Genomic DNA, 13,522 nt, shown 5'->3' with positions numbered 1-13,522 from the left:
GGTCAGGGCCCTGGAGAAAAGAATTCCAAGAGTTGACTGCGATGTTTTATCATAAGCACACGATGATGCTGCCAAAATGTGCAATCCTTTTGAATAATTACTTCTGTTTCAATTTTTAAGACAAAATCCAGTGCTCTCGCCATTCATTTTATACATTAATTAACATGTTGTATAATATTTGCTCTTATTTTTGAAACTACTGCTTTGTCTCAATTTGCATTTTTCCCATAATTTTCAGTTGATTTGTGTACTATTAATTTCTACTGTTGGAGAAATTAAATGTGCCAGCACTCTGAATGGTCTATAAAATGGCAGTAGGAATATGTTGACAGGATAATGACATAGAAGCAAAGTACTTAAGGTTCTTTTTTTTCAGTCATGAATGATTTTTCACCTAGAAATTGATGGATTTGCACAATTCCCTGAAACTTCTCAATTTTTGCAGTCTGTGAGGTTTGGTTCTGTGTTTCATTCAGCCCCCAAGTGGAAACTGGTGTGTTCTTACATCTCCCCCTCCATTTAACCATCGAATATAACGAAAAGGAGACTGCCAGTACTCCCCCAGCTGCTGGTTCACTGCCACATGTGGTACAGGGCAGTAAGGGTCGGTCTCCAGTTCCCTGGACTGTGCTGAGTTCACTAATGAGATCTCGGGTAATGCTGCAATTGGCCGCCGGGTGTCTGGGTTAGGGAGGCTTCCTGCTTTTGACTGCTCTCCAGTGGCCTCTGCTGGAGAGTGAATGTGTGTGTGTATTTGTGCACACGCACACGTGTGTCGATACATACCTGTATTGGCAGTATATGTACATGCATGAGTTGTACACCCATGTGTACACTTACATGCATGCATAGACCAGAGATCAATATGGGAGTGAACCTGCCTGTGAAGCCCCCTCAACTGAGTATCTTGCTGCCAATCACATGCCAGGCCCACGTGTTTAGATAGTCTCATGGCAGGTACCCAGGGTGCTGCCAGTGTCTGTGGAACTGAACCCCAGTATGATTTGGGACTTTCCAGGAGGGAGGTTGGTTAATATACTGGAGAAATAAGCAAATGGGCAGATATGGAGCATTATTATTGAGAATTTTTGTAACATTGATTTTTTTTTTTTCCTTCACTGTCGCTGGGTCAAAATCCTGGAACTCCCTCCCTAACAGCACTGTGGGTGTACCAACACCACATGGACTGCAGGAGCTCACCACCACCTTCTCAATGGCAACTAGGGATGGGCAATAAATGCTGGCCTGGCCAGTGACAATCACTTCCCACGAACGAATTAAAAAAAAAAAAATGTTTGGTAAAACCAAAATGTGTTAGAGGCACGAAGGCTCGTGTAGATGGATCAAAGGCTGCTGCTCCCCCAACACTGGCACCCTGGTGAACTATTGAATCATTACTGCGTGACAAACTGCGCCATGCCCACCTCACTTGGAGAAGCTGACACGGATTGTTAGTTTATTTTTTTTGTACAGGATCTCACAAAGTTGCCCCCTTGCGCCTGCTGCTCGCTGGCACTGTGAAGCAACTTTCCTCATCCTTCGACCGACGTGCACACGTATGCTGATATGCACGCGTACGTGACAGCATACGTACGTGTGTGAGTTGTATACCTACATTTACACTCCCGTGCATACATTGACCAGAGATCAATATGAGAGTGAGCCACCTGGCAATCAGCTTTGCCCAGCTCAGCGCCTGTCTTCCACTCATCTACCCATGAAATGTTTTAAATAATTAGAGGGCTTGACAGGGTGGATGCTGGTTGATGTTTGCCTGGCTGGAGACTCTAGAACTAGGGGCCACAGTCTCGGGGTAAGGGGCTGGCCATTGAGGACAGAGATGAGGAGGAATTTCTTCACTCAGCGGGTTGTGACTCTTTGGAATTCTCTGCCCCAGAGAGCTGTGGATGCTCAGTCGTTGAATATATTCAAGATTGAGGTCGATAGATGTTTGGCCACTGAGGTAATCGAAGGATGTGGGAATAGGGTGGGATGGGGAAAGTGGAGTTGAGGTAGATAATCAGCCACGATCTTATTGGATGGCAGAGCAGGCTAGAAAAGTTCCTGCTCCTATTTCTTAAACTCTTATGTAAATGTTACGAAAACTATAAATCCAGTCTTTTGTGATAAAGTTGCAACACTGGGAATCTGGACCAAAAGCCCAAAATTCTGACGACACAATTTCTCATCACCCAATGGAACGAAGCCACTTTAAGTTTCAGATGAAACATTCCAGTAGAACCTTAAGTACCTCCCTGCTTGTCAAGGTCACTATGAGCCTAGTCAACAAATCGTCGAGATATCGCACTAGGTTGCAGGTATCATCGTGAGCGTGTTGCTTTAATTCTGTCCTGTGATGCAAGCTCTATCATTTTTTTATAGTCCGTTTGAAATCTATTTTGCTAACCATTTCAGTTACTCCGCTACAACCCGCTCTCCTGCTCAATTGATGAAAGAGGTTTTAAAAGCTGCGCTGAGCAATGTTGGTGTCATTAATCCGTGCCACATGTCTCCCTTTACAGATGTTGCCAGCCAGAGCCAAGTTCGACTTTAAGGCGCAGTCTCTGAAGTGAGTTCAAAGGAACACGATCCATTTAACCTCCAATTACAACAGCAAGGCAACTTTTCAGGTGCTGGGGGAATGCAACACTTGCTGTGAATCAAGTACTTGTCCCCAGGTCAGGTACAGCACGTGGAATAAAGCTCCCTTTACCTTGTCCCAGAAAAGTGCACCAGCCCTGCTCCAGGAGTGTGCATTTTTCCAATGCCCTGATTACGAATTTAGTGCCGAGTTTAAGGGGTAGTTTAGTGGTGACGAGAAATTCAATCAATATTTTCCAAACCCGGAGCCATTATAGCCAACATCTGCCGGAAGAGAATTACAACTCATTAACTAGCTGGAATTGAATCCGGGGTCGCAACAATACTGCCCCAGCCATCCCGCTGCCCTGCACACTCTTTATAAGAGAGTAGATCTATGCCCCTTATTTGTTACAAAGCCATCACTCACACAGTACAATGATGTATTTGTACATGATTTATGTCGCAGTGCTGATGGTTTGTAAACAGGTAACTGAAGGTTTGGTGTCCTGAAGACCATGGCTGTTACTCAGCTAAGGGCCTGTGTGACCCACCAGCACATCATCCAATGAATGTCTTAGGGATATTCGACTGTGGGGGAAGTGTGCTGAGCCTATGCTGGCTGTGCCTGTTACATGTATACAGGCACTGCCCAACACAAGCCACAGGTGAGGAAAACCATCTTGAGCTGTTTGTTTTTTTTTCCCCTTCCCGCTCTCAGGATACTGAATGTCCCCTCCCCCCACTGCAGCCCAGCCTAAGGTTGGGTATTTCACTAACGTACAGGAATTCTTTGGATGAGCATGTCCTTTTTTCACACATCAATCCCATCTTCAACCCAGGGCTCAAAACCAATTGCCTCCTCACCCTCCTACAGCCCGCTTCCATATCCTTCCCTGGAAACTTGTTCCACAGTTCCGGCTCCCCATTGCATGGAAAAGCAACTGCCTTCATAAGCCTGACCTCATAGAGTCATACAGCAGAGAAACAGGCCCTTCGGCCCACTGCGTCCATGCCGACCATAATGCCCATCTATACTAATCCCACCTGCCTGCATTAATTCCATATCCCTCTATGCCTTGCTCATTCAAGTACCTGTCCAGATGCCTCTTAAATGTCGCTACTGTTCCTGCCTCCACCACCACCTCTGGCAGCTCATTCCAGATACTCACTATTCTTTGTGTGAAAAATTTACCCCTTTGATCCCCTTTAAACCTCCTCCCCCTCACCTTAAATCTATGCCCTCTAGTTTTAGTCACCCCTACCATGGGAAACAGACTCTGGCTATCTACCCTATCCTCTCATAATTTTATATACATCTATCATGTCCCCTCTCAGCCTCCTTCGCTCCAGGGAAAACAGACCCAGCCTATCCAATCTCTCTTTATAACTCAGGCCCTCCAAACCAGGCAGCATCCTTGTGAATCTTTTCTGCACCCTCTCTAGCTATATCACATCTTTCCTGTAGTGCGGCGACCAGAACTGCACACAGTACTCCAAATGCAGCCTAACCAACGTTATGTACAAGTGTAACTTGTGTGTCTCTCTATTTGAACCCATCCCCAATCTGCCTGGATCAGCTTTGCCAATTTACTTAAGTTTTATATTTTTAATCAGGCCAGCTCAACATTCCCTCTATTCCAAAGGGAACACGCCCCAACTGCCTTTCCTCATTATTTACTGTGACTATGGAATTAAAGTCCCCCTTTTTACTACATGAGATTTCAAATTCAGCAATTGCTTCCATTTTGCTGTGAAACCCATAACTCTTCAGCTTAAAATCCCTGGTTGGTTGTTGCTTAAACCTGCCCCCTCTCTGGGCGATACCACCCGTCCTATAAAATGAACTGTCATCGGCAGATTGAACTGCAGGAACACCCCTTTTCACCTCTGCTTCCACTTTCAGCTTATTTCCTTTTTTTAAAAACTTACTGTAGCTAAAAATGTGGAGTTAATTTACAGCTATGCCCATAAACCTCTTTCCTGATGCATGTCGTTTATTAACGACAGCAGGGATCCCAGACTAGCCTCTGTGGTTACCCCATTTAGGACCTCTTCCCAGCCTGAACAGTTTCCTTTTATGATTTTGTTTTGTTCATAGCCCAGTTATCTGTCAGGGATCCCGTGTTTTATTACTCTAACTGAATTGGGATCCTGTCAAAGGCTTTGTGAAAACCCATGTGTCCACCAGCTGGATTTCCCCCTCACTCTGCGATTGATTTTTTTTCTCAATTGCGTCACTACTGCTGTGGAGACTGGTCTATTGGAAAGTACTGGGGGGAGGGGCAGGTCACTCCCTACCCTTTTCAGCACAGACCAGGGGTCGAACTTGTCTGCGCCTGGGCTCCTTTGGCTCAGTATTACACCAGGAGGGGCACCACTCATTGAATCATTGGGGTGCCACTTCTAAATGCTTTTAAATTACCGTTAGAAATTTCTACTTCCAAATCAGCACTGAGTTGGCTCTTAGTACCTCTGTGAATGGCCCTTGAGGCACTAACTGTAGTCTTTGTTGGACTTAGGGAGCTGCCATTCCAAAAGGGAGATATTGTCTACATCTATAGGCAGATAGATCAGAACTGGTACGAAGGGGAGCATCACGGAAGAGTTGGCATCTTTCCCAGATCGTACATCGAGGTAACGCATCTCTGCATTCTGAGATGAGACTGTGTGTGTGTTTGTGTGTGTGTTAGTTAGTGCCGCTCTAGGCCAATATTGATCTCTGATCTCCTCATTGCAGCTGCTTCCTCCGACGGAACGGGCTCAACCCAAAAAGGCACCGCCACTTCAGGTGCTGGAATATGGAGAGGCTGTAGCTCGCTTCAACTTCAACGGTGACACACACGTGGAAATGTCTTTCAGGAAGGTAGGAAACTTGGCACAATCAGATGTCTTTGAGGCCAATGAGTTGTTTGAAGGCTGCTCTGAGTAGGAGGAACGTTGGCAATCAGGAATGAAGCGTATTCCGTTCTGGGTGCCCAGTTAATTCCTGGCTACTTTTGTTTGGTCTACTCTGTCCCAACAATTTGCCCACCCTAAGAGGAACACTCCCTACTGCGCCAGCTTGATATTATTTCATTTCTCTCACCTGCCATCCTGTGGCCGCAAAGTGAGATTTCTGTCCTATGCTTAAGGGTAGCTTAATCCTGGGTGTCCATGGCCTCTTGGAATTATCTTTTATTCATTCTTGAGATGCGGGCATTGCTGGCAAGGTCAGCATTAACTACCCATTTCTAGTTGCCCTTGAGAAGGGGTTAGTGAGCCACTTTCTTCAATCACTATAGTTGGTGTGGTAAAGGTGCTCCCGCAGTGCTCTTAGGGAGGGATTTCCAGAATTTTGAATCAATGATATTGTGTGTATAGAAACATGGAAAAATAGGAGCAGGAGTAGGCCATTCGGCCCTTCGAGCCTGCTCCACCATTCAATACGATCATGGCTGATCATCCAAACTCAGTAACCTGTTCCCGCTTTCTCCATTAGCCCTAAGAACTATATCTAACTCTTTCTTGAATATATTTAATGATTTGGCCTCCACTGCTTTCCATGGTAGAGAATTCCACAGGTTCACCAGTCCCCAGGTGAAGAAATCTCTCCTCATCTCCGTCCTGGACCCCCCTGCCATCGGGAACATCCTTCCTGCATCTAGTCTGTCCAGTCCTGTTAGAAGTTTGTAGGTTTCTATGAGATCCTCTCTCATTCTTCTAAACTCTAGTGAATACAAGCCTAATCGACCCAATCTCTCTTCATACGCCAGTCCTGCCATCCCAGGAATCAGTCTGGTGAATCCTCGCTGCACTCCCTCCATAGCAAGAACATCCTCCCTCAGATAAGGAGACTAAAACTGCACACAATACTCCATTTGTGGTCTCACCAAGGCCCTGTATAATTGCAGCAAAACATCCTTGCTCCTGTTCTCGAATCCTCTCGCTATGAAGGCCAACATACCATTTGCCTTCTTAACTGCCTGCTGCACCTGCATGCTTACTTTCAGCGACTGGTGCACAAGGACACCCAGGTCTCGCTGCACCTCCCCCTTTCCCAATCTATTGCTGTTCAGATAATCTGCCTTTCTGTTTTTGCCACCAAACCTCACATTTATCCACATTATACTGCATCTGCCATGTATTTGCCCACTCACTTGACCTGTCCAAATCACACTGGAACTTCTCTGCATCCTCCTCACAGCTCACACTCCCACCCAGCTTTGTGTCATCCACAAACTTGGATATATTACATTTAATTCCCTCATCTATATCATTAATATATATTGTGAATAGCTGGGGTCCTAGCACTAATCCCTGCAGTACCCCACTAGTCACCGTCTGCCATTCGGAAAAAGGCCCGTTTATTCCTACTCTTTGTTTCCTGTCTGCCAACCAGTTCTCTATCCGTGTCAGTACCTTACCCCCAATCCCATGTGCTTTAATTTTACATGCTTATCTCTTATGTGGGACTTTATCGAAAGCCTTCTAAAAGTCCAAATACACCACATCCACTGGCTCTCCCTTACCTATTCTATTGATGGTATGTTTCCAAGGCAAAATGATGTGTGACTTGGAGGGGAGCCCGCAGGTGGTGGATTTTCCCATGCGCCTGCTGCCCTTGCCCTTCTAGGTGGTAGAGATCGTAGGTTTGGAAGGAGCTGTCAAAGGAGCCTTGGTGAGTTGCTGCAGCGCATCTTCTAGATGGTATACACTGCAGCCTTGGTGCATGTCCAAGCTTGCTGTGTTAAGGTCCTGCTTAGAGCCACAGTATCTTGCTGATCAATACAAACATTAGATAATTCCTATCAGATATCAGTACAACTCAGGAGGGCTGTGAAGTACTGTTGTAATGTAAGGAATGTGGCAGGCAATTTACACACAGGGAGGTTCCACAAAGCGTCATGTGATAATGACCAGATAATCTGTTTTCAGATGTTTGTTGAGGGATAAATATTGACTAGGACACCAGGGATAGTTCTCCTGCTCATCTTTCAACAGTGCCATGGGATCTTTTACATTCACCTGAGAGGGCAGAGAGGGCCTCCGTTTAACCTTGCATCCAAAAGACGACACCTCTGGCAGTGCAGCACCCCCTCAATGCTGCACTAGTGTGTCATCTAGGACTTTGTGCTCAAGTTTCTGGAGTGAGACTTACAACTCTCTGACTCCAACTGTGAACTGAGCCACAGCTAACCTTGTGAAAGATGGTGGTGGGTTGACTGCGTGTTATACACCCCGCCCAGTTTCCTTTCCATCTTATAGCTGACACACAATCAAATATTTTCCACCAAGTCCTAAAATTAAAATTGGCCTTTAATTGTCCATCTCACTTGGACTGGTTACAGGATGGTTGGGCTGGGAAATGGATACATATCCCACTGATGCAGTATTGAGAGCTCGGAACGAGATTGGGACTGAGGCGTGATGGTGGAGTAGAGTGATGAGTACTTTACTCTTCGGCTGACCGTGCTGTACCTGCCCTGAAAGGGCTGCTTTGCTGTGTGCCAGAAATAGAGAGCATTTCATTTCCCAGTAATAAGTACAAAATACACAGCAGAGTGGCATTTTAAAGACATTACACTGAATTTCTGTAAAACTGCAAAGGATTTTAGCCAGTTAGCGAGGAACCTTCATGCTGTAATCATTGGACTCGCTGTCTCAAGGAGTGCTCAAGGCGAATGACATTTCAGGGGAATAGCATAATAGCATTTAAGGGGAAGCTAGATAAACAGTTGAGGGAAAAACCAATCGAAGGATTATGCTGATAAGGTAAGATGAAGTTAATGGCACAGGCTCGTGTCGAGCATAAACTCCAATATAGACTAGTTGGGCCAAATGGCTAGTTCCTGTACTGCAAATTCTACGTAATTCTAAATAATAATCAGCTTCCCTTTCTTCTCGGCAGGGTGAACGAATCACACTCGTCAGAAGAGTTGATGAAAACTGGTATGAGGGCAAAATCTCGGGCACAAACCGCCAGGGCATTTTCCCTGTCACGTACGTGGATGTAATTAAAAGACCCAGGGTGAAGAATGCGATTGACTATCCTGATCCTCCGAGTTCCTATTCTTCAAATCGCAGCTCAGCAAGTTCCCCACAGGTAGTCTGCCTCTCTAAGTAAGCTTTGAGCACCATCTACCTCCAAATCTCTGTATTACATCCAGTCCCAAATGCCTGGGTCTATCAATAGCACAACTGTCCCTTCCAAATGTAATCTCAATGCACAAAGTTATTTAACTTTCCACAAAGGGTCTAAACCCTCATACCTCCCCTCCCCTCACATTTTTGACCCTCTTTTTGCAGGACTTTATTGGGTTACAACCACCGTTGCAACTGAGAGGCAAGCTGCCATTTTACTGGCAATGCTGTGCTTTGATTGGCTCATGCAAGGTGGGCGCCACCAATAGGACCACCCTCCACCCAGTAACGAGTGCCCAGCTTGAATTGGAGAGTGAGCGGAGGGGCAGGGGGGAAATTGAACCCACAATTCTCTGAACCATGGCTCCTGAATATGTAATGAGGAAAAGCAATATTCAAGACTTTCATGAGTAATTTAACTGATCAGGTACCACAGCTGACTCTAATGCCCCTGAAGGGAGGAAGGGAGATTATTGCCAAAAGTGTCCCTATGGATATGGTGGGTCTCTGCTGTAATGCCCCTCACAGTCAAGCAGACTGATGATGCTCGTTGTCTAGGCTGACACATGATGAATGGCCAGCTGGGCAAGGTATCTGTGGAATAGGAACACTTTCAGGACAGGAGGAGAGAGTAAATCTGGGAACAAAGTTTCTAAATAAATTAGAATTAGCTTAAAGCTGTGACTCACTTCCTGACGGACATTGATACTTTGATATCTTTTTTTTAAACTTGTAATATTCCATTTCTCTTCATTTTAAAATGCTGTGTTCAAATTCCTAGCAGCTTCCTGGTCCTGAATTGTTTGCTTTTATTAAGTGTCCTGCTATCTTCTTTTTCTTTGCCTGTTTGTAGCTGTTTCGTGATTTTTTAAAAACTTCTTTCTCTCTTTTTATCAAGTTGTTCATTTCTTCCTTTTCTTTTCTGTTTTAAGTTCTCTGGTTATTCTGCTCACCCGACACCATCTCCTCCTCTTCCTCCATCTCACTATCGCAGAGTGCTCTCTCCCGATGTGCAAGCTGTCACTTCCGACTGGATCACACTGACTATGGGAATATCCCCGAGCCACACACCTCTTACGACTCCTCCATTGCCTCCTCTTCCCGAAGGCTTCTACTCCGACGGAAACGACCTTAGCACCTCCATGGCGACCAGCCCTTCCCTAACAGTCAGCCCTCCTCTCTGTAAAGTATCTGGCGATTCTACGCCCAGCTCTAGTAAATCGCCTTTGCCACCACCTCGATCGCAACAATCTGTACGAAGTGTCACTTTTAGCACTCCTGCCAGTGAGGAGCATATTCAGTACATGCCATCTCCCACAATTAGTTATTCCAGCTCATCCCCTCCAATAGCCTTGCCTGCTCCACCTGGTTCAAGTCCAGTGTACATGGCCAATAATTTCACTGCAGTGAGGAGCAGGAGATATGAGGGAGATGTGATGGATCCTTTGACTATCGAAGTACAGAGTCAAGGCAGTCTCGCCAACAAGGCGTCTAACCAGGGCAGGTGCAGAAGCCCAAAAGAGCGCAGGTTCCCCACAGGTACTGGGCAGTGTGAACTGTCCAAGGAGCTCCTGAGGATTGTTCAGGGAGATAGCATGCAAGAAATGGAAGGCAGCGCCAACAGGAAACCAGCAGAACCAACAGAGAAGGTACCTGCTGCATGACGGTGTGTCTATAAACTTGATCTTCCCGTTTGCCTTTATCCGAACACATAGAGCATTGTGCGCCAACCCGCAGTATTGTAATCCAATTCCTAATATTGAAAGCTCTAGTTCTAAGTTGAACTTCGCGTCACTAACTGCGGCAGGTTGCTTTAAAGAGTAGAGTGACTGGTTTTCCATTGATTCTGTTTTGGTCTTTCTCCTCCTCCTCCTCCCCTCACACCCCCGCCACCCTCCTCTTTAAAGAATCCCGAGTGTGACAGCAAGTCTTCCTCCAGCTCTCCACTTGTCCCTCCTTCCTCACCAACTTCACTGCTCCATCCTGGTGTCTCACACCAACCCCATACAACCCAGGTCACGAGCAAAGGTCAGTGAGGCCTGCAGCTACCTACTTCAGCAGGGCCTGAAATCCAGAGCAGCTAAAGGCTAGTCTGTCAGGACAGTGACCATTGCATTTCACTGTGTTAGAATTAGAATTAGAACATTACAGCGCAGTACAGGCCCTTCGGCCCTCGATGTTGCGCCGACCTGTGAAACCATCTGACCTACACTATTCCATTTTCATCCATACGTCTATCCAATGACCACTTAAATGCCCTTAAAGTTGGCGAGTCTACTACTGTTGCAGGCAGGGCGTTCCACGCCCCTACTACTCTCTGCGTAAAGAAACTACCTCTGACATCTGTCCTATATCTTTCACCCCTCAACTTAAAGCTATGTCCCCTCGTGTTTGCCATCATCATCCGAGGAAAAAGACTCTCACTATCCACCCTATCTAACCCTCTGATTATCTTGTATGTCTCTATTAAGTCACCTCTCCTCCTACTTCTCTCTAACGAAAGCAACCCCAAGTCCCTCAGCCTTTCCTCGTAAGACCTTCCTTCCATACCAGGCAACATCCTAGTAAATCTCCTCTGCACCCTTTCCAAAGCTTCCACATCCTTCCTATAATGCGGTGACCAGAACTGCACGCAATACTCAAGGTGCGGCCTCACCAGAGTTTTGTACAGCTGCATCATGACCTCGTGGCTCCGAAACTCGATCCCCCTACTAATAAAAGCTAACACACCATATGCCTTCTTAACAGCCCTATTAACCTGGGTAGCAACTTTCAGGGATTTATGTACCTGGACACCAAGATCTCTCTGCTCATCTACACTACCAAGAATCTTCCCATTAGCCCAGTACTCTGCATTGCTGTTACTCCTTCCAAAGTGAATCACCTCACACTTCTCCACATTAAACTCCATTTGCCATCTCTCAGCCCAGCTCTGCAGCCTATCTATGTCCCTCTGTACCCTACAACACCCTTCGACACTATCCACAAATCCACCGACCTTCGTGTCATCCGCAAATTTACTAACCCACCCTTCTACACCCTCATCCAGGTCATTTATAAAAATGACAAACAGCAGTGGCCCCAAAACAGAACCTTGCGGTACACCACTAGTAACTAAACTCCAGGATGAACATTTGCCATCAACCACCACCCTCTGTCTTCTTTCAGCTAGCCAATTTCTGATCCAAAGCTCTAAATCACCTTCAACCCCATACTTCCGTATTTTCTGCAATAGCCTACCGTGGGGAACCTCATCAAACGCCTTACTGAAATCCATGTACACCACATCCACGGCTTTACCCTCATCCACCTGTTTGGTCACCTTCTCGAAAAACTCAATAAGGTTTGTGAGGCACGACCTACCTTTCACAAAACCGTGCTGACTATCGCAAATGAACTTATTCTTTTCAAGATGATTATAAATCCTATCTCTTATAACCTTTTCCAACATTTTACCCACAACCGAAGTAAGGCTCACAGGTCTATAATTACCAGGGCTGTCTCTACTCCCCTTCTTGAACAAGGGGACAACATTTGCTATCCTCCAGTCTTCCGGCACTACTCCTGTCGACAATGACGACATAAAGATCAACAACAACGGCTCTGTAATCTCCTCCCTGGCTTCCCAGAGAATCCTAGGATAAATCCCATCTGGCCCAGGGGACTTATCTATTTTCACTCTTTCCAAAATTGCTAACACCTCCTCCTTGTGACTCTCAATCCCATCTAGCCTAGTAGGCTGTATCTCAGTAATCTCCTCGGCAACATTTTCTTTCTCTACTGTAAATACTGACGAAAAATATTCATTTAACGCTTCCCCTATCTCCTCTGATTCCGCACACAACTTCCCACTACTATCCTTGATTGGCCCTGTTCTAACTCTTATCATTCTTTTATTCCTGATATACCTATAGAAAGCCTTAGGGTTTTCTTTGATCCTATCCGCCAATGACTTCTCGTGTCCTCTCCTTGCTCTTCTTAGCCCTCCCTTTAGATCCTTCCTGGCTAGCTTGTAACTCTCAAGCGCCCTAACTGAGCCTTCACGTCTCATCCTAACATAAGCCGCCCTCTTCCTCTTGACAAGCGCTTCAACTTCTTGAGTAAACCACGGCTCCCTCGCTCGACAACTTTCTCCCTGCCTGACAGGTACATACTTATCAAGGACACGCATTAGCTGCTCCTTGAATAAGCTCCACATTTCGTTTGTGCCCATCCCCTGCAGTTTCCTTCCCCATCCTACACATCCTAAATCTTGCCTAATCGCGTCATAATTTCCTTTCCCCCAGCTATAATTCTTGCCCTGCGGTATATACCTGTCCCTGCCCATCGCTAAGGTAAACCTAACCGAATTGTGATCACTATCGCCAAAGTGCTCACCTACATCTAAATCGAACACCTGGCCGGGTTCATTACCCAGTACCAAATCCAATGTGGCATCGCCCCTGGTTGGCCTGTCCACATACTGTGTCAGAAAACCCTCCTGCACACACTGGACAAAAACAGACCCATCTAAAGTACTCGAACTATAGTATTTCCATAAGTACTGGAGAGCCATTCAGTTGCCGCACTGTCATTTAACAATGACCCTTCCGCTGGACTGCCAGACTCTGGTTGGATTTATTCCTGGAGGTTTCATCATGTGACCTCCCACGTCCAATCACCCCACCCAAAAGGCCTATTTCTCCTATTTTCAATATTTCTATAACGAATCTACCAAAGCTTTCAAGGTAAATGGGGAAAAAGAACGTCTTTTTTTTAAAAAAAAAAACCTCCATGATTCTTCCCCTGGGTGTTGCTTGCAGCAGAATTCAGGACAATA

General features: G+C 45.9%; 1 protein-coding gene across 1 annotated transcript in view; it reads left to right on the top strand.

Moving 5' to 3' along the window:
* The window catches only part of LOC137355285 (sorbin and SH3 domain-containing protein 1-like), a 147,980-nt gene that overhangs the window by 122,250 nt on the left and 12,208 nt on the right, over positions 1-13,522 (top strand). Inside the window, exons 24-28 of the mRNA XM_068020241.1 lie at positions 2,523-2,569; positions 5,103-5,217; positions 5,321-5,446; positions 8,471-8,665; positions 9,636-9,869. Coding sequence (XP_067876342.1) covers positions 2,523-2,569; positions 5,103-5,217; positions 5,321-5,446; positions 8,471-8,665; positions 9,636-9,869 — 717 coding nt within the window. The remainder of the gene's footprint in view (positions 1-2,522; positions 2,570-5,102; positions 5,218-5,320; positions 5,447-8,470; positions 8,666-9,635; positions 9,870-13,522) is intronic.

The sequence above is a fragment of the Heterodontus francisci genome, chromosome 42 (assembly GCF_036365525.1).
Source record: "Heterodontus francisci isolate sHetFra1 chromosome 42, sHetFra1.hap1, whole genome shotgun sequence".
NCBI classification, from domain to species: Eukaryota; Metazoa; Chordata; class Chondrichthyes; order Heterodontiformes; family Heterodontidae; genus Heterodontus; species Heterodontus francisci.
This window is presented reverse-complemented; position numbering and strand designations above follow the sequence as displayed.